The following is a 25,601-nucleotide window of genomic DNA, read 5'->3' on the forward strand; positions in this document are numbered from 1 at the left end:
GTGTTTAAACCGTAGCACGCTTCAGATTTGCATTTCTTAATGTGCCTTAAAACAGTTTTCCCGGGCAGGATTTTAGCCTCTGCCATTCACAAAGGGCTGCGATTGTGGTAATGGCGCACTTTACTTCAGGGGTCTGCCAGTCTTAGACAAGGGCTCTGCTGACCCCTGCTGCTATCTTGCTTTTTCCCTTGCTTTTCCTTCTGCAGCCGAAGATTGCCTCCCTTTGCTAGAGATACTGTGTAGTGAAAAGTGTCTCAGAATGAGAGATACACCTTGCCTTTTTCTGCTTTCTGGTCATTAAGAGCTGGCATATCTGTCCTTTTTGTGTCAGAGAAATACCGGTGTTGACGATAGGATAGCACAGGCTGATGTGGATAAGGTACGTTCTCGGAATTTATGCACGTCGGAGTTGCTGTGGTACTGATGCTGATCAGTAGTACGAGGTCCTTCTTTCGCTTTGGCGTGCCAGCGGTTTCTGTTTCAGCTTGCTGACAACTCCTTCGCAAAACACTTACCATACAAGATTATCAACATTAGATACCTGGGTTTTTTAAGCATCCTTTGAAAATGAAGGCTTCTACTCATCTGAAACAGACATAGGTCTTAGTACGGCAGTCATCCCCGTGAGTATTTTGATGTAGCAGAAGCTTAAAATGCTCTTTATTTTTAAACTAAGCTTTTCACAATACCGGGCCATGACCCGATTGATTTTTGTTCTGTTTTGTTTTGTTTTCTATGTGTTAGTCACAAGATTTAGTTATGACTCAAATGTAAAGAAAAAAGCAGAAATACATGTAGCCTATTTTCATGAACGAGGCGTAATCACAGAGCCTAGAATATTCATGAAGCATACTGTAGTCCTTGGCTTTATTACAGGAAAAAACAGTAATACCCATGACTGAGAAGAACCTTATCTGGCATTGTGCATTTTCAGTATCATTAATTCTTAATATGAATGTAGTAGGTCTAGTTTACTCATTAAAAACAGGGGGGTTTATTAATGGGGTTGTCCCATCGTGACATTACTTAGTAAATTAAATACAAATCCTCATATTACGAGGTTCTGAGCAGTCAGGTAAGGTGAAATAGCTGTCAGTGGTACTTGATCATCTTTCTGCAGTGTGTTGTATTATTTTCTGCAGAAGAAATTACTTTACACATGTGCGAGCACATAGCATGCACGTGCGCATTGCTGTAGTCGTGGCATTGGACAAGCTACAAAGGAAACAACAAAAGGACCATTGATACCAACTAATGACATTTAAAATTTAGATTTAGTTTACTTCAAAAAAGATTGGATTAATTATTTTACCAGGGTGTAGCTTGATATTTTATTTAGTGTTTTCATATCTTATATTTAAGTAGTTTTCTTTATCATTGGCAGCACCACCATCAAATTCTTCTTAAGTCAGTGTATATCTTACCTGGCAGGATAGTATATACATATTCATCAGTCTTTGCTTGCTGTTCATGGGTGAAGAAAAATATAAATAACTATACATATGTGTACATAATTTTTTAAAGTATTATAAGCTGCTTCTTATATGTTTGAGCATCATATAAAATACATGCTTCAGCCTGTGATTTTCTTGGGGTTTTTTTCTGATTTCTGAAATCAGCTGTACTAGGTATGCATGCTGTTTAGCCTACAATTAATCATGTACTATATGTTTTGGGTATGTAGTTACCTCTCTTGGTAATTTACTAATGTTTCTGAGAACTTGACTGAGACAACACTGCTTAACCTTCAGCACCTTTCAGTTGAATTTTGTGTTCTCTCTGACGAATTTGTATGAATTTTATATAGTTTTCAAATATAGTTACACTCAGAACTTTATTATTAAAAAATTCTGATTTACTTATATATTGCTGTGCCAAATTTAGTTCGTATAGAGTAATACTGTAATAACTGAAGCCTGTTAATTCCTCCCACCCCAATATATCCTCTATAATACTTGGCCAAAACAGCTACATTATCTGATAAGTTGATTTAGGACTTTATACATGTGTTCATATAGCCATTTATCTCAACCCTTGCTGAGGAGACCTTTATTAAGCTGTGATGACTGCTGAATATGAAATGTAACCAAGATTATTTTTTTATTCAAATATAATTTAAATATTCATCAAAGAGGAGTTATGCTTGAAACTGACAGAGACTATTAACATCAAAAAATATAATTAACTGCACTGGGTATCATGAAGCAGAGTTAGCCAAATAGCCGAGAGGTCTAATTGCTCTAGAGTCTAAGAAGCAATAGTTTTATTTTATACTGTTGCTGTGGTATTAAGTGATGTGGTTTCCTATGCGAGGCAATTAAAAGCTGCCTGTTAAGGTTCATTGCACTATAGGAAATCCGTTGAGTATCACTTAGTAAACAGAAGTTACATGGAAAAGGTACATGAAGATGGGCAGAGCAGGGTATAGATCATAAATTAGGACAGATTAATATGAATTAAATATATCTAAGTAAATTATGAGTACTTTTTAGTGTTATAAAGTCAGCAGTAGCGATGAAAGTGAGAAGTTTTCATTAGTAACACAAAGGAAATAGAATTTAAAGATTATTACAGTGAAGCTGTTTAATTCAGGGGAAAGGAATAGAAGAATAACATGGGTTTAAAAATTAAAAAGTAGCTACAGTAGTATAGAAATGAGCAGATCTCATATTCTGGAAATTTCCTTCTGCCACAGAACAAATAATCTCCTACTTATAATAAAAAGAACCTTCTGACCTTTGTGGCTCAATTAAGCTTTTTAGTTGAATTCAATAAGAAAACACTTCTTTATTGAATCCCATAGATTCTGCCTGTGCCCAGGGTATACAGTTTAAAAAGGGGTGGCCATATTCATGGCATTTTGACGTTAATGAGGTTGCTGAAATGAAAAAGTTTAAGGATCAAAGACACAAGCAATAACAGTATTTTACAGCATTTCTTTTTTTTTCTCTAATAATAAAATTGCAATCTAATTGCTTAATAAATGGGCCACGATTACTGAAAGACATAGATAATTTCCCTCTTTGCATTTCCCCTCTTTGCATTTTATTTTCTACATATTGCAGAACAATAATTAGCAAAAATGTTATGGCCACAAATGAAAGAGGTCTTAATTTTTTTCTTTCATATAATAACTGTGAATGAAAGGAGTTTTTACGTATGTTCTTTAATTTAGTATGATAGTCAACTTCTGGTTTTTTTAAGAAGCAGTCTTAAAAACTAGCGTTGTACTGGTAAAATAAAATCAAACAAAGAATTCAACTAGAATTCCTGTTTTATATAAAGATTGGCTGCCTGTTTCATACATTATTTAGCATGCTTACCCTGTTTATATCAGTGACATAAGAGTGCATGCTACTTTCTCAGAAGAGTACCGTCTTTGCCGCTTCACAGCACAGTGCCTTGTACTCCCAGGCTTGCACATGGTGTTAGCAGATATTTAAAGCACTTCAGCCTAACATTTTATAGGTCATGATGAACTGAGCCTATAAAACAAGTTACTGCGATGAAGTTAATGCAGTCTTAAGAGTGTTACATAGACCAAATACTCAGTATTCAGTGTATTTTTAGCCTGCTGTAGGCACATCAGTGAGGAGGAAAGGTTCTTATCACATAGAATTTTTCCCTGTCAAACCTGCTTTATAATACAGTTGCAGTGTGGAATCTTTACTACAAATTTACTATTGAAGCCGTATTTTTTTTTTCCAGGTTTTCACTATAATATGGTAGCTATCGGAACCTTTGAATTTCAGTTTCTTCTAAGACACATGCACACAAACACGTACACACGCAAAACAGAAAAAGAAAAGAAATTAGGCAGCAGAATCATTTCATTCAGGAAGCTGCCCTGACCGCTGTCCGAACACCTTAGAGGAAGAAGTCTTACTACTTGTTAACGACGCCGAGCTGTATAGCGTTTCACCTGGCAAGATACGTATTTTGCCATTAAATGTGCAAAGGGACCTATATGCCTTTCTTAGGAGTAATCTGTGATCTTTAACCTTACTGTTCATTGCTTCTCAGATACCTTGCTTCTTGTGATATATATCTATATGATGAAGGAGCAGTTTTGGAACTAGTTTAATACACACATTTTTCCAGCACTGTAAAATTGTTGTTTCACCATAACTCAGAATTTGTGTTCCTTTTCCTCTAATACATTAATTTAGGCTGAGTTGTAAGCGTAACAATAACGTGGCAGTTCTGAACCCATAATCTTTCCCTGTTTACTGAGTTTTTTAACAGCATCGAACTCAACTGTACTACTACACTCATGAAGCTGTAGGTGTTTTCTCATCTAGGATGTAGTAGCGCTGATACTGCCTTCAGTATGTTATTCTAGTGCCAGCATCACTGGTGGGTATGAAAAACATCATTTACTTTGTATATTTAGCTTTCTTAGATAATTTTGCTGCCTCTGTGACAGAGGTACAGCAGAAGAACACCTCCTGGAGTCACATTTAAAACAGGAGCACTTTGGGTAATGTGCTGTAGACAGAACACATATGAGTTAGTGTTCAGTTATCATGAACGCCATCAGCAATGCCTTGTTGCTTTCTTATCAGCCACTTCCTGCTGTCAGCCCAGTGCTTATTTCAATAGAAAAGGATTTGCATCAAATGTAATACAGTATTATGTATGGCTAACGTGGGGTTTTTAATTGTGCAGGCACATGAGACCCCTTCAGTGGTAGGCAGTTTGATAAAAGGATTAGATCATTAATGTTTTTGACGCAATTAAAGATTATCTGTGCATTGACAGAGTCAAGCCAGTGAATTTTCTGATGTGTTTTTTACAGAGGTGAATCTACTTGACTTGCGTAAAAACTAATGGCAGAATACACAGGATTTTTGCAGATGTAAAAATAAGCAAATGAAAGCAGCCCCCTAAATTTTGTTGGGCTTAAAACTGGAAGGTCGAGGAATCATGGAGTGCCCAGCTCAAATCAGTAACTTAATCCCTCAACTTCAAATCACAAAAAAGTGGGATTGTGCTTTCCAAGTTAGAGCAGAAGGATACTTTTGTAGGGGAAGTCCTGTACCTGGAAGCCCTGCAAGCTTTCCAGATGATAATTAGATCCAGACATCACTGTGGGTAATGAATAACAGTGCTTTTGTGACAGGCATTGCTCTCGGAAGAAAAGAAAGTACTTGTAGTGAGGACTCTCAGACACATTTTAATAGGAAATGACACCACTGCTACAGATTTGATTAAAGACCTACTAAGGGACAGCACTTCTGAAAAAATCAGCAGATGAGATAAGAAAAGTTGTAATTTTATTATTAGTTATCAGTTAAATATATGTAACTTTAAAGCCATGAAATCAGCATTAAAAATTATGAGAAAAAGGACCATACCATCTCGCTAGCAGATTGCACTTCTGTAAATCTCATAAAATAACCAAGTTGTCTTTTGGCCTCTTGCTCAGCATTTTGCTTTGAGTTCTGTTGAGCCGTAGAAATGAGTCACCCCGTAGCCCTGTGGAATTGGTAGATAGGCAGCGGTGGGCACATGGTCTGTGATGATGAAAATTATAACCCAAAAAGGGGATATTCCCTGAGGCAAGTTTACAAAAAACAATTTATTCTTTTTCACCCTGTAAAACTCATCTTACATGCAGGATCTCTTGCATTATTACAAACTCTAATCCTCTGAGTGGGTAATTAACGGACCAGAAAAGCCATTTGTGGAAAGAAAGAGCCATAAGGGTGAAAAATATTTCTCTGCTGAATGATCTTTAAGGAGTAAATAATTACAAGAGTGAGAGGTTTGGGATGACCAATCTAAATTTGAACATAATTAGGATGAACACAGTTTGAAAATCGAAGCAGTTGGCATGTGCAACAATTCTCATATCAGAAGACTAATTAAATATTTAAAAGCCCAAAACCCCTCACTATTCACAGAAAAATAACCTGCCACAAAAGGGTCTGTAACTTTGCAGATAATTAGGAAGGGTTACAGGGGGAAAAAATCACAGATTGGCTCCAAGGTTCTGCAAGGTCACGTCTTATTATGGTGTATCTTTTATATGGTCTGATAACAAGTTTCTTGCTAATTTAATCTAGGTAGGGCATCCCATAGCGATTTCCCATTTCCCTTGTTAAAAATGTGATCGTTTTTCTATATGCAAACTGCAATAGGTGAACATTTTTATAAATAATTGCTCCTAATTGATACAGGCTATAATATTTTTAATTATTTGAGGGGAATGCATGTGTTAAAGTTCAGTTAGGGTTGCCCCCGCCACATCCCCCATTTGAAAATGTCCTCATCCTGTCCACTGTAGAGGGAGACCAAAGGACCTTAGGAAATCATTTTGTCTTGATGGCCAATTCTGTAAATTAGTAAGTCTTACTTTCCTGTTAGAGCTAAGATACATTTATGTTGAATATGCATTTCTGCAAACAGAAGAGCTGTGTTAAACTCAGGAGACCCATAGTGAGTCAAGCTGAATTTGCATTGAACTGACCTGGAGGTCCAGTCGAAGCATGAACTTTAAAAGTGCACCAAGGCTTCTACATTTCAGAAGTTGCAGTAACAAATCACACCTGTCATTTGAATACCTTATTTTAGTAATTAAAGTGGGTGATTTTTTAAAATATATTTAAGATCTGTGCAACTCAACATGAAGGGTAAAGCTACATGTTTTCAATATTGTAATTCTTCAACTTAGTCATTTAATGATGACTCAGAAGCTGTCTTAAGTTACATAACTTTTAACTACATTATGAATATGCTGCACGCCAAGCCATGGATATAAAAGATTGACAGTGCTGCAAAAAAGAGTTTTAAAGGGTTTTTACTCTTATCCTATGCTCTCTACCTGGGAGTCTCTTCTTCTGCAAGTCTGTTGCAGCGTTATGCCTAAGGATCAGACACTGTGCTTCAGGATTTTCACTTGGATTTTCTATACGCTCTGCTCTAGCGCTGCGCCTCAGAAATAAATGCCCCTTCATAAAGCTTTGATATTATTACCCAACCCTACACTTCTCCCCTGAAACCTGCTCAGCCCACAAGGTGTGGTGCTGCACTCACACTCATTCGGTGTGAATTATCTGTAGAAATTGCTCAGATGTTACAGTGCTGCACTACTGAAGTTTTCATTAGTAAATACGCATAGCTGCAGGCTATTTATTTTGTCTAAATGGTGAAACGTTTAATTGGATCTTTTGAACTGATTACTTTTCAGCAGTGCGGATCTGCTTGGCTTAGTTGGTACACTAAGACATACACTGCCTGTAATCCCATGCTGCATTTTGCTTGCAAATAACACACACACACACAAATAATGACAAGTTTATGAATATTACTTTATTTCCATTTCTTCTTCCTCAGGCAGGCTTGCATTAGAAACATTTTGTCTAAAAAGCAGGTCTCTTCTGTTTCGTACTCTTAGAAGGTTTGGGTTTGCACCTACGCAAACCTCACCAGGAGATTGTCCCACTTTGCACACCTCATTGCATCTTTTGATATCTAGTTTTCCTATCCTTGCTTTACAGTCATGTCCTCACAGGCTCTGGTGGTTCTAGTAGGCCTTTCATATATGTGGTAGAAAGTAGTGAGGATGGAAAGATGGGATTATAAAAGCAGTTAAAAAATTATTGAGAGAAGGCAGGTGTTACGTATTCTACCGGAATCTACATTTCCTTTTCCTTTTTCTTCTTTTTTTCCCCTCCCTGTTTTATCTCCTGCTTCAGTTTGAGGTTAATAATAACTGCATAATAATAGCATTTACACCAATAAACAAAGTACTGGAACAAGGATGAATTGTAACAAGAAAAAAACATCTCTGATAGCTTAGATGTGAGTAAGTGAGAAGATTCGTCTTTTTAACAGTGACTGCTTTGAACTTAGAGAACATGAATACTAAAAGGCAATGGGTCATAACTAAATGTATTAAAATTGTAAGAAGAGGTCGAAAGCAAGAAATACTCTGTTAAATTACTTTTCCATACAAGTCTGATACACATTCATTGATAGTGAATCAGACTGGGTAATCCTAAGAAAGGGCCTGTGGGAGTTGTATATTTTCTTTTGTGTTTTATTGTGTATTTGGAGTTTTCATCCTTAATGCGTACCCTTAGACTCCCACAAGATTACATTGTATAAAAAAAAATACAATTAAATATTATTGCATATTTATTGGGCAAACAGAAACAATGCTATGGTGCACCTTCTTCTACAGTATTAATTATACACTACTTAGCTTCCTTATGTCATGTTTACTCAGTAATTAGGAAGATTCAACAAACCATCAATATTACATTTAAAAAGAAAATAGAAACAATTTTCTCAGGTTTCTTCCCCCCATGTATTTTTCATCCAAAGCCACCAGGTTTATTGCTCTAGTGGTCATGTTGCCAAGTGCATAGAAAATCCCAAGGCTGGGTTGTGAACTTTCAAACCAATTTCTAGCGTGCCTTACTGCTTTAGCGGTCACAGGAAGATCTCCAATATCTATACACAATTCTTATGGCCAAATTCTGCTTTCATATGTGCTCACGTATCTCCCAGTTTTTTCTTAGGATATGAAAACTACCATCACAGCACACTAAATCTGTTTTCCCTTTGAGCTAGGTAAAATTAGTGCTATTTTCTTTTTGCTTGCTCATTCGCCCATAATACTTCTAGGGATTTTAACTTGAAAATAGTTTTTAGAAAATCTTACATGTGAATAAGCAAAATTGCCAGTGTGTCATCCAGGATTTTCAAGAAGCCAGTTGCAGAATTATATGTCTATCTTCAAGGAAGTGTGGCTCTGCAGGGATGCGTGCGCTCACTCCTCCCGCATGGGTAGGGTTGTGCTGCGGCTGTTGCGGTTGCTGGAGTGCTGTGGATGCTGCAGTGATGGTTGGCCAATGCTGCTTCAAATCAGGGCTTTATAGCAAGGCTGGGGTTTTTTAGCAGGTCTTTTTTTAGGCTTTGGTTAGCCCCAGTTTGCTAACTTACTAGATTTCAGTATGTAATAATGTATTTCTTGTGAGGTGAATTTGAAACTCAGAATTTAAATACATTGCTTTAAATAATTTTATCAACTGTGGTGTGTGTGTGTGCATATGAGTGTATCTATACACCCCTAAAATAAAATCACTGTTCTCTGGCTATTTTATATGTAAGTTTTGTACATGCTTGCTAAGACCAAATTAATAAAACATAGCATTTAAGTAATATCTGACATCTTCATATGCATGTAACTTTGAGTTTAATAACAGGAGTGGAGGTCTAGTGAATATGCATACAAAAGCAGAAGCACATCTCACGTGGCAGTTGTAGACCATTAGGAAAGCATATGTGAAGACAGCCATTTACTCTGGGTAAAGAGGTTCAAGAATTTTTCTATTTAAAATACGCTGTTGTTAAAAGTCAATACGTGAAGTGTAGTCATCCCAGATTCCTGTCTCTTTTACTCAGACTGCAGCTCACCCAGGGTGAATAAGGAACAAGAAGACCATATGGACTATGTGGTGCTACAACTCAGAGTTTACGTGCTTCAAGTGCTGTTTAAGCAGGTTGCTGCAGGCAATATTCAGGAACATGTCATCATGCGAGCTTTTAAGTATTTAATCAATATGCTGAAAGAGAAATATTGTCAGATCTGACTTAAAAGTTTCAGAACATACCAAGACAGATTTTTTTAATGTATTGACAAATTTATTAAAAATTAATTTTATGTATTAAACATGGCTTTATACTGTATCTTTTTTTTTCCTTTTTAAAGTGAAGTACACATGACTGTTTTCTGTGTTTGCCATTTTTACCTTACTGAATGAAACACTGCATTCACAGAAATGCAGCATTAGGAATACCCAGAATTATTTTGATAGCCCATTTCTGGCTAGACATTAACCCATATGCTTTTCAAAATACCATGATGTTTCTTTTATGTTACTATCTTTGACAAAGTTATGTATGCAAAACAAAAGCATTTGAAGGATAAATTGTAATGTGGACATTATTTCCTACGTACCTTAATTTTGCAAACTGCAGGAACCACTTGGAAAGGAACTGTATGTATCTTTGTGTGACCGATGTGACTTTACCCATAAAGATGACCTCTTCCCTCAGTCAATTGGTTTGATCCATGTAATGCTAACATCTTTCCAGAACCTGCTTCTTGGATTCCAGTACTTCACTTTGTGGTCCAGTAATGATACACTGTGTTTTTCATTTTAATGCTGGAGTATTTGTTCAAGTCCATAGATTCTGCATTTTTAATCTTCCTTAGAACAGTAGTGAATAATGGCCCTTGGCAGGAGATAATGAAATTTCCTTAATTTATATTTTCAAGCAGAAGTTTCAATTGAAAATGGCATCCTATGGCCTGGAGACATAGCTCTAGTGCAAGTTTCAGGGGAGCTGTAATAATAATGCAGTGCCAGCGGTGACGGGGAATGATAGGACAGTGAAGAAGTAATTTAAGAAAGAAAAGAGAATGTACCAAAGCTTTATTGTAGCATATCTAATGATCTGCTGAAGATTCCCAATAGCTTTTGGAGCATGACAGGAGAAGCTAATGTTATCTTGCCAAAACAGAAGCCCCTGCTTAATCAGCAGAACAAGATTATTGATTAAAACACCTCACACAATAGATTGCACATGGAATCTCATATCCATACATTGCACGTGGAAAAGTGCAATAATGAGCATAAGATAATAAAAAAAGAGCAAAAGCAATTTGTTGGGAATTGTACAAGTCAAGATTAGAGTTGAAAAGCAAACAAATTATCATGGAAAGTACAGCTGTCCTTAAAGCTGAGCACAGAAGGGGATGGATGCAGCAGGGACATGGCTACATCATGAGCAGAAGATACTTGATAACAGCCCTGCTGGAACTGCTTTACTTTCCTTTTTTTCTGTATTCATCTGAAATGTGAAAGGGCCATTCCTCATTTGCACAGTCTTCTTCCTGAGGTGAAAGGAGTTCAGACATTGTACTGTAACTGTTAATTAAACACTCCATTTGATTTTTAGATTACTCTAAGTGATGCATCTGCATTATGAAAATGTAACCTTTCTTCATTCATACTAAAATACTGAAGAAATGAGTGTTAGAGTACACAGTTGCTCCTTGCATTCATGAGAATAGTGATACTTGCTACGTTTCCTCTTGCAAAACTCTTGCCGCTGCTAGCACAGGAACCTGAATTATCATTCCTTCAGTGCTACAGTTAGTCTTTTCCTAACTAGGGTTTCAAATTTAATTCATATGTTACCTTTCCTAAATCAACTGGTACTGACTTTGTATAGAGTTCTTTGCAGATCCGCTTCATTTCCTTGTAAATGACAAAGTCATTGTATCATAAATCTTTGTGAATATTGTGAATGTCTTAGACGTGAAGACATTTCTTGGTGTGAGATTATATGAATTTTCAGATAGTACACAAATTGAATTTGCATATTTTAACATATGCTAGGGAAGTATGCAGTTAAGTAGATTACAGAACACTTAAATGGTACTTAAAACCTACAGAAAACTTAAACACTGGATTACAGATACTGAAACACTGAAGTATTTGTGATTTGACTTCTTAAATTTGCAGAAATTAGAGCTGGTTTGTATCATGCCTTCACTAGAACAATTCTAAAAGAGTTTGAATAGAAGGCCTGAACTAACAGTATATTGTGTAGAAAAAATAGTGTTGGTTAAAATGAATGAGGGACTTCAAGTTATTTGCCAGTTAAGTTTTCTGAGGTTTGGACTTTTTTTTTTTTCCCTGGTGGTGTCTAGGCCAATTTTGCAAATCACCAGGAACTTTATTTCTACCATAGTCTTGTTTTGGAGAATCCCTTGAAGTTGCCACACTCAGAAAGAGCTTGCCCGTTACAAAAAGGAGTTAAAATGGGTCACAGGGTTGAGTTGAAGGCTGTAACAGTATAATATCCTTTTCATTGGGCATAGTGTTTCTAAGTGTAAAGGTTTCTCAAAATCATGAAGCTCTGCTATGGCAGTGATGTGGTAGCTTTGGTAATCTGTATCCATGTAGGGTAATCTGCTGTTCAGTGCTATTTTATGGAGGGTGGAGTATCTTTTGTCCAATATACCACAGAATTCAGTGCTTCTTGTCTTAAAGAAGCTCAACTGAAACCTTTATCAGTTTGTAAAATGGTCTTTGCAGGCAGCAGCAGAACTGTAGGCCAATAACTAACAGAGAAGTCAGTATCCCTGGGTTTACAGGGAAAAAAAAATGCAGCAGACAGAAGACCTTCATTTATCCAGAGAACAAATAGCAGTAGTGTAAATTCCCTGAAATATTTGTCTCAGAACTACCTCTATAAAGTCCACTTCCTCTTCATCTCTTCTCTATAACCCTTGAATTGGGATTGACAGCTTCTGTAGATGCTGTAGGGTTCTTTTTGAAGGTTTCACTGGAATTGAAATATGACCACTAACTATGCAACAAACAGTTACCTGAATGTCAACTTTTTAAAATGTGAATATCTTAATCAAGTGTCTTTAATTTGGACTCTTAGAAGTGCATGAAAATCAGAACCTTATATGAAAATTATTCAGCTTTTATAAAACGCAACCAGCAGTGCAGCAAAATCAGTGATTTGAGTGTAAAAAACTTAAAGACAAATCCTTCTATCCATTTAGTTAGCCAAGTAATTGCACTTTTTGGGGAGGTGGTGGTGTGCTTTGTAGCACGACTGTGTACTGCAGCGGTGGGCATAGCTCATTGTTTTGGAATTGGGGTCTCCTTCATTTTAGCCAAAGGTGAGCAAAAGGTGACCATATGCACAGCAGGTGAAATCTTGCATGAAGCAATAGTCAAAAATTTTTGGAAGGTCAACAACTTCCTGTAAACACCACTCAATGCCTTAAGTTTGACACTGGCACTTACTGTACAAAGAAAAAAATACTGCATTTTCTTCTGAATTAGTATTATGCATCCTTTCAATACAACCTCGCGTGAAGTTCTTCTCAGTTTCCTGACTGATGGCAAAATTATGAATCTTTCACTGGGGGAAAATGAAAGAGAAGAAAAACAACTTTTCGTAGGGAAACAAGAGTCCATCTTTTTCATAAGATTTACAAATACTGCTAGTAGAACTTCTTTTTCCCACAGCTAAGTATGACCTTTATCAGTTTCATTCTCAAGCAGTTTCTCCCAATATGCATCCATTTTATTTTGTAACAAATCAATATTTCTCTCTTAATTGCTGCTCATTCAAGTGTAAAATGAAATTTTCATACAACTCAAAGCTGTGGAAACCATTATACTGAATGATGCACTACACAAAGTCTTTTCGTGGGAATTATTTTGGCTTCAGCATAAGGTTTTCACTAAAGAAACAGAAAGAAATTTAAAGAAATCAATTACAGAATCTTACATCCGAGGTTTTCTCATGCTGGTTAGTCTGGCATGAGGTGTGGGGCATAAAAAACACCGTACAGGGGTTAGAATAGAGAGGTCTGTGAGGTTTTGGGCCATATTGCCTTCTCCTGCTTCTACAGCCTCCTCCTACACGACACACACGAGAGTAGCACTTTGACCTTGGTGTGAGTACAAAAAAGTGGCTGTATTGTACATTTTTAGTATTACAGATTCAGTACGGTGATTTTCGCTGGAAGTCGGGTGCACATTTCATCGCTCCAGCATGGGTCTGAAAGCCATTGGATAGGTCATACTCGTTCCAGACTCTCTAATACACTGCGCAAGGTGTTGCACTGAATAGTAGTGCTCTTGGGAGTGGTGCAGCCTTACCTGTGCGATAGCTGTACAGGAGACCTGCCTGTGCTCTTTGGAAAGTCACTGCCGCGAGCAGCAGAGAGGTGACAGGTGAATTCCTCACCATCTATCTGTATCCACAGTTGTGCGTATATACAGAAATCCCTGGCTATTTCCAATTAGTTCTGCAATTATGAGCCTTATGAGGCTAGAAATAAGTAGCTTAAAAAAAAAAAGAAAAAAGGAAAAAGAAAAGAAATTAACTGATAAAGTCAGAAGAGTTGTTGTTCCCAAGTTTACTCAGCAAAAGGCACAGCATGTCCTGACCAGCTCTGTGCTAGTTTGATTAGTATATAAAAAGGAAAGTGATTTATATCAGAGTTCTTCAAATGTGCTTGCTCTACCTTTTATGAGGTAGTGTGAATCATTCCTATACCTGTTGGCAATGCACAGCTGTGGAAAGCCGTTGATACAAGAGAGATTATTTTAGCTTGGGATGTGGTATTCGGGGAGTGTGGGAAGTGGTAGGGCAATAGAGAAGTTGATATACAGCTGGAGTCAAAGGCTAGGCTATTACTTAAGTTCAGACTTCTGTTATTCGGTTTGCTGACAAACAAAACTAACCCCTGAGAAGATCAGCCAAGCTCTTTTTCTTTTAGTCACCAGACTCCCCCATCTTCTCTTTTTTTTTCTTCCACTTCCTTCTGACTTTTTTCTGTATTACGTTTTGACCATCTCTTCAGGGTTAGGTGATTGTTTTTCCACTTTTAACTTCCAAGCTACTATAATTTATTTTTTTTTCCTGGAGAAATGAATAGTAGTCTAAAATCTCTTAATTATTATTATTAAAAAAACCTTCAAAAAACATTAAATTCAGTAGACCCTTGTGGTTAGAGGCATTGTAATAAAGTTCTTTGTATCAAAATGCATTGGCTTCTATTCTTAAGCAAATCATATATATGTTCAGTATTTAGTCTCCTCTGAAATACATTTTAATTAATTTTCTTGCAGTTCTTCTTTTTAACTGTTTTTCTTATTTCCTCAGACGGTCCTTCTTTACCTCTTCCTGTAACCTAACAGAGGAAGCTTAGAGTCCACCAATTGCTCCTAAAATAGTTAAAATGGAAATGCTAATGCTCTTTGTCTACAATAACTCTTCCAACCAAAATAATTTCCTTGAATCACAACAAAAATCTCTCTGAGATGTAAAACCATTCAGCAGTATGTATGTCTCCAAAGATGGAAGGAATTGCTCATTTGTGTTATTGTACGTTACTCACAATAACACATTTTTTCATTGTGTATCATCTTTGCATTTTGCTTTGATTTTATTGAACAGTAGTATCAAATCACTGTGTATTTGGGACGGCTATCTCTACCAGTGCAAACAAGTGACATTTTAGATAACGTTGATCTCCAGATTTCAAAGTATAAAGCCTGAACTGAAGTATTGTCTTGAAGCCTTATTTATGGACTTTGACAGATCTAGTGTTAATTAACTTTGTTGTCCTACGGATTGGGCTGCCCAAGTGAGAAGAGAGTTAGCACTGCATATTGTACTTTAGTATGACCTTGCAAATTAAATGTAATTTTAAATTAATTAGCTTGCTTGCTTTTCCCATTACAGGTGCAACAACCGAACACAGTGTATAGTAGTTACTGGGTCAGATGTGTTTCCTGATCCTTGTCCTGGAACATACAAATATCTAGAAGTTCAGTATGAATGTGTTCCTTACAGTAAGTATAATCTTTTTATTCTCGCTCACTTCCTCTGGCCCTCACAATTAAAGCTGGAGTGCTGTTACATGGAAAAGAAGCATATGTTTATGGCCCACGGACCCATTATGCATGCAGAGCACTTGCAGACTAGGGCCTCCAATTAGCTTCACGAAGTGTGGAAGGAAGCCATGGTGTGATGCTGGCCAAGTGTCTGTCTGTGTTCTTAAGTGTTTGGCTTTTAAGGCTACTGTTTTTCCAGAAAACAAACTCAAATTAGCTATTCAATAGGCCAGATAGAAATTTGTACTTTTGCCCGCTACCAGTTGCTGACAAATTGGCTTGGCTCACAGACTTCTAAAGCAGGAATTGACTTCAGTTTTAATCATGATCTACTTGAAAGGCTACCTGCTGTTGTGGTGACTTTGGGTGCACAGCAAAACCCAACACTGACACTCAGAGGCAAATGCCCCAGTTGGGGCACATCATAAGAGGACTTTGTGCTTCAGGGGCACAGTATAAGTGAAACCCAGATTCAGAATGAATAATTCATCAATAAGTTACTCAAACTTGGTTCTTAAAAGCAATGGGGAAAAGAGTGAGAAAGAAATGTCCACTTTTAATGTAAAGAGAAAATATGAATTGTGCCTTGAATCAGCTGCCAAAACAGAATTTTTCACTGAAGACAAAGTAAATACTGAAATCATACTGGGATAGAAAAATTTGAAGTTAAGCTACTTCAGCAGTTTTGTACAATATTCTTTCTAATGCCAGAATTCAGTAGCTTTAAGCATACTTCTTATTTCCTTGCGATAATTAATGTTGTTTCTTCATTGACATGTATGCATGTTTATAAAAGTTCTGCAGATTCGACACTTTTAACTGGTTTTGCTTTCTTGTAAGGTCGTTCTTTGCAGTGACTTCTCCCTCATCCCGTAACTCAACAGAGAAATAGCTGTGTTTGCAATGGAATTTGAGCAGTGCACTGATCATTCCCTTAAGTTATTATTAAGCGTGAATTTCTTGATCTGCAGTAATCCTTAACCAAAGTCACATTTTCTGTTGGTACAGGGAACAGGCCAAGTCTGAGATGCAAAAACACTGTGGTGACAGTATATATCCAAAAAGGAGGGAAATGAGTTCTGGCATAAGCAAAGCTATGTCAAAACTGTCCATACTGTTCCCTGCACAATTTCAAAATTTAGACTTCTTAAACTGAAATACTACTCTGTACTGCTTCACCACATTGAACCTTCACTGTTGTTAAAGGCCAAACACAGATCATCTATTTTTTCTTCATTTCTGCTGTGTCATTGTGAAATGGTTGCTTGCTGATTTTTTTTTTCTGTACCATTTGTAGGATTGGAAGCCTACTGCATACAGTGATCCCTAGTACCATTCCTCCTGTGTGTAGTATCGGTGGCTTGTGGTAACTGTTCTTCTCGTGCCACTTTTGAGGAGTGATGTTTTACCCCAATCTAACCAAAGTTTTGTTCCACAAAGATCACCTTTACTTTAGCACTATTTTCATTCCCAAATTTTCAGAAAGAGGGCAGTGCATCTGATTCCAAACCATGAGGTCAGTCAAATGACAAGAGGTTACGTTTCCAGTTCCAGTAGGCTAGCTCGTAGAGAAAAGTGTAATGCAAATAATGTTCAAACATGATTTTTTATGCTGTTTTAGGAAGAGAAGTGTCGATATGTTCTACCGATTCTGTATTGCTATCTACAGGAATCTTTTCTTTTCCAGTTTTCAGAAGTATAGTGCCACAGCGCGGCCTACCCTGTACTCTAACATGTAGCTATTCTACTTTTAAAATGTTTATTTTTGTTTACTGTCAATTGCATTGGCCTGCCCTTTGAATTATGTAATTCTGTGTCTATCGTAACTCAGGATTCTGGATACTTCTTGTCTTTCGAAGTCTGTAAGTTCTGGAGTTTGTCAACTGCAGCATGTACAGTGATGACACTATTCCCAATTCCAGACCTGTACGAGGCATCATCTGTCATTACCAGCAGTCATCAAAAAGGTTGCCAGTTACTAAAATAAGTTTTGAAGTTTGATTTCAAACCACATTGTGCTTCAGTAGTCATTTTGATTGTTGACCATCTTTCTTCCCTGTCCCACAAAGCCTATCCTGGTATTTTTCCAAGTCTCTTTTTTTGACACCTGATAAACTCCGGTTATCAAGTCTAATTTTTTTCTCCCTTACTTGTTCCAGTGCTCCATGTCTAAACGTACGGAATAACTGGAATCATTAGGTTTGCAAATAGCAGCTGTCCCAGCATAAGAGACTTGTTAGGAAGGCGGGATAGGCTTTTGTGGGTCTAGGAAGGGACAGTTTTAGTGATCGCAACACTTCTAACCAAAGTTCAGTTATGGTTCTTACTTTTTCTGAACCTCATCTGCAGTTACTGCAAGACTGCAAAATTTGCTATGTCTCACTGTGGCACCTTTTAGTCCATGAGGGATTACAAATAGCAATCATACCAGGTTTTGTGGAAAAAGTTGGGAGTTCTTAACACGCTGGAGTTGGTGTCACCCTTGTACAAAATGCAGTTTATGAGCTCCTCTATGTCTTGCTGGCCTCCAGAAATACATAGCTGCTTTGCTGATCATACATATTGATTGAGCTTTCTCCGGGTTCTGTATTCATCGCCCTCATAAGAAAGTACCTAATGAAAAGCTTTCTTCTTTGCATCTCCAAGTGTAGACAAAAAATATAAACGTATTGAGGTACTCAGTTGAATCTCAAATAAAACTAAAATTCTAGACAAATTTGATAGGCATTGCTTTGTCCCAAAATAAGAGTGTTATTGATTAAATTACAAAGAAATTGAGAGTACCGTACTTGACATTTCTCTCAATTATGCTGCACAATGTATGTTGACACTTTGACTGAATAACAGAAGTCAGCCCTTTTATAAAGAAGAACATCAAAAGTACCATTTTGTACATCTGTGCATTTTTATTTTAAACCTTTTTTGGGCTCAGGAATTCAGTAGAAAGAGTTGTTAAGTGTTTTATTCTCTCTCTGTATTGATTGGACTTTGCAGCATTTGTTTATTTCAGTAAGCCCATCTGTCCCTGAAAAATGTACAGCTGTACACCAATGCACGCAGAGCAGATATGCCAGTAATGATTTTAGTTATCCCTATCTTTTTTCCCCCTCTCTTATTACTAATTCTAAGCAGGTACAATATCAATATTGCTTTCTGGCGAGGAATAAACTCATGCATAAAAGTTCACAGACAGAATCATCTGAAAGTCATTAACACTGATTCTGAAACCCAGGAATTCACCTCAGAATACATCTTCTGTTTATTCGGGTAGCTCAAGAATGACAAATTGCAGAAAAACAAGTATTTTACCTAAAGACGTATAAATGAACAAAGGCTAGGAAAACAACTGCTCATTTTGAGAATATTAACCCCCTCTAGTCCCCCATAAAGTTTTGGAATTGTTCCCTGAAGAAACACTAGATCAGCTCAGCCAATACCATTCTTTCAAAAGAATCATACGTAATTTTGTTAAATGAGACTGAAAATCCAAAACTTTATATGAAACATACAAATATATTCTTCAGGATAATACCGTAACACTGGAAATGTAATAGCTGTGCAAATAGTTTTGATACACTTCCTTGGTATCAGCAGCTACTGTTACACAGATTGGTACATCTGTCATTTTCTAGGTCATTTTATGAAACTAAGGGAGCGTACTTCAAAGGCTACTGAGTATATGAAATAGATTTTATTGCAAATAATTATTGGAAAGGTATTTACTAGCTGGACTTCAGCTATATGTCGTCCTGTAATATGTTCCTTGAAACTTCCGTGGGGAAGAATTGCTATAGTAATATAACTTTGTTAATCAGGTTTGGTTTATATTTTCCGTGTACGGTGGCGGGATGGATGTTTGTTTTAAACACTTAGTATGACTGTCCTTGCATACTAGCTTGCTGTTTCGGGCTTAATCGATGATGCTGGAGAATATCTGAATGAGCTAAATGTTAATTTTTTCTTCTCTTTTCCTCTTGCTTACTGTGCTTTTGCTTCTTTTTTCTAGATGTTTTTGCTTATTCCTTCTAGTCTGATTTTGCAGTTATAGACTAAGAAGTGACAAAAGTTCTCAAGATTAACATTCAGGAAAACAAATAAAATAAAGCCTAAGGAGAGCTAAAGGGTGCAAGCTGCTTTCTTTATAAGAAAGAAAAGCAGAGGGATGTCTGGGGCAAAGATGGGGGAAGGTTTAATAAGCACACATACAAACCTATATAATTAATAAACTGCATTTTGGCTTTATAATTACCTCATTAATATAAAACATATATATATATGTGCACTCGCACATATATGATAAATTACTGTGTCACTTAAAAAACGACTTGATAGCATTGTACTTTGAGAAGAAGAAGAGTATGTATAGCATGCATTAGTAAAGTCATTCATTATTTATTCAGGTTCACTAAGTGAAACTACATGCCAACATAGCTGTATTGCCTCCTTAATCTACTAAAATGATTGTTCCATGTTCACTTGTGTAACCGTAGAATCTCTCTCCTGCTAGGTTTTCCTGTTGTCTGTTTCTCTTTATCCAATATAGTGCAGTTCTTATTCTCCCTATATTTAGCGTCTGTTACTAATTTAATCTTTAGATTAATAGTCAATTTATGTTAATCTTCTTTCTTTTTTCCTTGCACTTTTTTATTTTTCTTCCGATGCTTAAAATAGAAGTGGAGCAAAAAGGTAAATAACGTATACAGTCCAAACCCCAGCTCCTTGTTATGTGCCTTATGGATGTTAACCTCTTCCCTTCCCCTCCCCACAACACTCTTATATTATGATAATCAGCAGGATCTCATAAGTACACCTCATAAAGAAGTCGACTGTTTGCAATAAAGTGACTTGGCTGCTTAAAGTAGGTGGCGGGGTATAGTGTCTGAAATACTTGGGCTGGAGGGAAGACTCCCTTGCTTTTTTCTCTCCCTTTCTCTTTGTCTTTCTTTCCCTCTCTTTCTCTCACCCTTGGGTAAATTCTTGTTAATCAAGTGTCATCTTGCCTGGCTTCCAGAACCCTCTCCATAGCATGCCATGGTTACAGGGTTTCCTGGTCTGTTTCATTCATTGCTTTGGTTGTGTTTTGTTTTCTCTGCTCCTAATTGCTTTCTCTATATACCTGATGATTTGTTTTGTTCCTTTATTTTTAATCGAGGCACCTCCTTTTTCAGCCTCACCACTTCTTAAAGTTCTAAACAAGTCGATGTGATTTTTTTTGGACTGAAATGACCTAGCGCACTGCTGCACACCAGTTAAAAGCTCTGGAGCGTTAATGCGTACTCACTAAAAGTCTAAGACGAAAATGCAAGAGTAGCTCTACATTTTCAGCTGTCTGTGTATGCCATTGAGCCTTGGTCTGTACTAGTGAAAACAGTTCCCATCCACTTTCCATACTGGTACAGCAAGAACGTGGTAACTTTAAGAAAAGTGGATGATAAAGGGTGACAATTGCATTAATTATAACATAAGGTATAATCTAGTGCCAATTAAATTGATTTTTTTTCTTCCTGACACAGTCATTATGATTTACCTACCTTTTTTTTTTCTTTTTTTTTTTCTCTTTTTATTATGAGACAGTCTTAATTTGACGTAATTCTTGTCTTACTTCTCTCTGTGACTGTTAGTTTTTGTTTGCCCGGGGACGTTGAAAGCAATTGTGGATTCACCGTATTTATATGAAGCTGAACAAAAAGCAGGTTCTTGGTGCAAAGATCCTCTCCAGGCTGCAGATAAAATATACTTCATGCCATGGACTCCATATCGCACCGATACTTTGATAGAATACGCTTCTTTAGAGGACTTCCAAAATGGACGCCAGCAGACGACGTATAAACTCCCAAATCGAGTGGATGGTACTGGATTTGTGGTGTATGATGGCGCTGTCTTTTTTAACAAGGAAAGAACTAGGAACATAGTAAAATTCGACTTGAGGACTAGAATTAAGAGTGGTGAGGCCATAATCAATTACGCTAATTATCATGACACCTCTCCATACCGATGGGGAGGAAAGACTGATATTGACTTGGCAGTTGATGAAAATGGCTTATGGGTAATTTATGCTACGGAGCAAAACAATGGGATGATAGTAATTAGCCAGCTGAACCCCTACACCCTGCGTTTCGAAGCCACCTGGGAAACGACATACGACAAACGGGCAGCATCCAATGCTTTCATGATATGTGGTGTCCTGTACGTAGTGCGGTCAGTGTATCAGGACAATGAGAGCGAGACCGGCAAGAACGCCATCGATTACATCTACAACACCAGGTTAAGCCGAGGTGAGCACGTGGACATTCCTTTCCCCAACCAGTACCAGTACATTGCTGCAGTGGATTACAACCCCAGAGACAACCAGCTGTACGTGTGGAATAACAACTTCATTCTGCGGTATTCTTTGGAGTTTGGCCCGCCTGATCCTGCCCAAGGTAAGAATTTGGTTTTTCTCATTTTTAAACTCTTTGTACTTGCATTGAGATAACTACGGTGCGCTGTCTTTGGTCTTAGACTTAGCTCTTGGCGGAAAGGCAAGGAGGGGTTGTTTGTCTGCGCTGTGCTGAGCAGTACAGCTTTACAGTGGTGCAAGACAAATTTGCAGAACCTGTGAAGAGAAGTAGAATTACTTTATTTCGTTTACAGGCTTGTGATTTTCTTTTTTTTTTTTTTTTTACAAGTGTTTAGCTTTTCTGTTTTAGAGAATGAGTTGGGGAATTGTTTATTTACTTTATACCATCAGTCAGTTTGACTTCTATAGCTAAACTGAGTTTGAGTTCGTTCACGCTGAGCCAGAAGCCTGTTCCCATCCGTTCGGTGTTACCTGACTTCGGAATTGATTACAACATACATGCAGACCTTTTAACTTCCTGGCGCCAGCAGTTGAGAGTGATGTGTGCTGGGAGGTCCCAGAGGAGATGTATGGGGTTAATGTGCAATACCGAGCATAAATATTTTTCCGCAACCCTCTTTTCACAGTTTCTAATGCCGGGTTAGACAAGATTACCCGACATCTTTTTAGTAGGTTTCTCGGTAAGTCCCTTACAATTGCAATTCAGCTCGCTTGAAGTTAGAACAACTACCTAAAAGCAAAGACACTAACTGCCAAAAGAGGAAAGAAAAACGAGGGTCTCTAGGTCTCAGAAATCCCTAAAAATGATGTGAACAGGCATAGCCACTTATTAACATCAGCAGAGGAGAGTAAATACCAAGAGAAATGCTTTGTGGCAGAAGATGCATGCAGCAGGGAACAGGCTGTTGATAAGCTGCTTTAGCAATGGAGGTAATAACTTCACTTCTCTCATCTAACTGGTATGCGTATTTAGCAGCAATTTTTTCTACTTCAAAAAAGTAGTAATTAAAGCTTCCCCACAAGCAAAGTAGCTATCCTGCTTCAGCGAAGCTGATTCATGCACAGCAGTGCTGACTATGTAGCGTACACACAGTTACATCAACATACATACAGCTTTTCCAGGTACAAAAGTACATAAGATGCAGCGGAACGGGGCAGTTTAGAACCAATGCATTAGCGATCTCCAGGGTGACATTTTGCCAAGTGACGATCTGTCCCGTCTGTCTCCCACAGACCTCCCTGGCAACTCATGGCCAGGCTCAGGCAGGTTCCAGGTGTTCGGGGACTGCGTTCTGGCTGCGAGGGCAGCCGTCCTGGCAAGCTTTGCTCTCTGTACGTCAAGCTAGGCCATTCCTCAGGGAGGCTTTGGGTCTGCTCTTAGCGGAGACATAGCCACCTATGCAATTAGAAAAAAATTAAAGCTTTCATTTTCATACATTCTCATGCGTGTCACTTTTCATTCGGTTTAACTGAGATGAAGATGCATTTTAAATTCTCCAAACCTTCAATAGTAAGAGGAGAAAATGGAGGTGCAGGCTCTAAGTAGCTTTCACAGTTCAGGCAGCTGCCGTGAACGAGGCAAAAGCTAATCTTTAAATCATTGCATTGAAGGAAGAGTGTTAAGGCAGAGCAGGGAACGAAGAAAAGGCTTTGTGGAATCCTTCCGTTGCTTTAGGAAACCACCAAAGGTCTCCCGTAAGACATTTCATGTTTTTATTATGAGTCTCCAAGATCCTAAGTTCCAGTACATGTGCTGGCCACATCCCGTCAAATACCAGAAAGAGATCTGGGCATCCATCAGCACCGCTTCATGCTCCTCCTTGCTGGCATGCAAGGCGGGGGGGGAAACAGTTTATTCCAACCAGACCAAGATGAGAAGGGGTCCAGGGCACACTGCACGGTGCTTGCCTCTCATCTAAGCTCTTTGCTCATTCACCTGTGAAGACAGAGAAGGAATATTTTCGAGTGATTTGTGAGTTTGGGTTTTAAATGCATTATGACATCTGTAAGTATATTTTGATTATGGCCTTTTTTAGAAACCACATGAAGACACTAGGTTTATTTGAATATGTGATGCATATATTCAGAAACAGTATTTTTCCTTATGTAAAGCCAATATTTAGTTTTGTATGGATCTGTACATAGCAGACCTAAGAATATGTTTCAGTTCATTTCCTCTTTTGCCTAAGCCAATTTCCTGTAGTTAAAGACTACTGAATTAAAGGAAAAATTATCTAATATGATTGTCTTCGAGACGTACTGCTGTAAAACCAAGAAGAGATTCTGTACAGTTTATACTGTATTTGTATTATATTCTCAGTTCCTCTTTGTTTCAGCATGAAGTTTGTATAAATTGAAGATCAGTCCTTCTATAGTTACACAGTTAAAGGATCTATATGTGTAATACGCATCTGGATTTTTTTCTCTCTCATGGAATTAGATCAGATTTTCAGCACATTGATGAAGGGCATTTTTGTGTTTCTTTTGTTCTGATTTGGTTTGGGTTTTTTGTGGTTGACTCAGATTTCTTAATCATCTACTCAAAGACATAGATGTTAGGATAACATTCTTTAAGTCGCCTAACACAAGAACTTTATTTTAGTGTCTTTTGCAACGGTACTTTAATATCAAGAATTTAATGGTGTCACAAGGTCAATGCCTCAAAATTGGAAGTCGTGGCCTTTTCTGTTCGAATGGTTAACTTGGGGCCATTGTGGGAAACTCGGCAATCTGTGTTCCCTCTGTTGCCGTGGGAGCAATAATGATATATAGACACACACTGATTCTTTTTTTGTCCTGTCTATCTGTCTTGGCTATCAGTTCCCGTCTACACCATAACTTCCAACTGCTGAGTGCTTCAAAAACAGCAGTCTTTCTTCCTACATGAAAGATGAATTTGTCACATTTGAGCCACACTTTTGAGCTCAAGGATTTACGTTTGCTCCCAGGGCCAAAATCTTGGACTCATCCATGACCCCAAACCTGCCTTTTTTTCTCTCTCTTGTTTCTTTGATTTTTAAATCTGCCTATTGAAACCTCTGAAATACCACTATAATTAACCTAATGTTGACCTTGCCCTTGCTGCAAACCTACGCCATTTTCTACTCTTGCAACTGTCCATGTTATGTGCTGCCCGTCTCCTTATTTTCTTAATCTTCAGGAGAACTCTTCAGACTTCTGAACTGCAGATGCTGCAGCCAGGCTACTGTTTTACCCTGACAATGGGGTCTGCTGCCCGTAGAGCTCCCCCCTTAACCTCATTCTTCATGTGTTGTTTTTCCTTCTCTCTTCTCATGGGAATTATAGTGCATAGATGTACAAATGGCTTTCAGAGCTACAGCTGACAAGTACTGCTCAGGATACTGCAGAAGAGCACATTTTCTAAGGTTAAGTGTGAAAATTACATTTAAAAATCAAAACCTTAGTTTAGAAACAAAATATATCAGGCCCTGCAAAAAGCACTATGAAAAATTTGAAACAAACCGGAGTTCTTATATCCTTGATATATTCAGTGGATATGTCCTGTTACATTCTTTCTAAAGGAGGTATCCAAGGGACCAAATGAATCCTCACTGAAATAGGAATTTTTAAAGGAATTTTAAGTTAAAAGATGAGGAAGAATGAAGGGAATTTTCCCCCTAAAAAGTGAATATGAGCATTGCATTGTAAGGTTTCCTTGGTAACAAAAAGAAGATAAATCCTTTTGTTCTGTGTTAGTGCGTTAGGAAGAGATTTCATCCACACTCATCCCAATTTGCGCTAACTGTGCAAACTGTTCAAACTGAAGTTGCCTCCCCTTTTGTACCGTG

General features: G+C 37.7%; 1 protein-coding gene across 27 annotated transcripts in view; it reads left to right on the plus strand.

Moving 5' to 3' along the window:
* ADGRL2 (adhesion G protein-coupled receptor L2) overlaps nucleotides 1–25,601 on the plus strand; it is a 393,866-nt gene that overhangs the window by 327,600 nt on the left and 40,665 nt on the right. For all 27 annotated transcript variants that reach the window (XM_069789051.1, XM_069789052.1, XM_069789066.1 and 24 more), the window contains 2 exons: nucleotides 15,301–15,410; nucleotides 21,074–21,874. In XM_069789051.1, coding sequence (XP_069645152.1) covers nucleotides 15,301–15,410; nucleotides 21,074–21,874 — 911 coding nt within the window. The remainder of the gene's footprint in view (nucleotides 1–15,300; nucleotides 15,411–21,073; nucleotides 21,875–25,601) is intronic.

Source organism: Haliaeetus albicilla, chromosome 8 (assembly GCF_947461875.1).
Source record: "Haliaeetus albicilla chromosome 8, bHalAlb1.1, whole genome shotgun sequence".
Lineage (NCBI taxonomy): Eukaryota > Metazoa > Chordata > Aves > Accipitriformes > Accipitridae > Haliaeetus > Haliaeetus albicilla.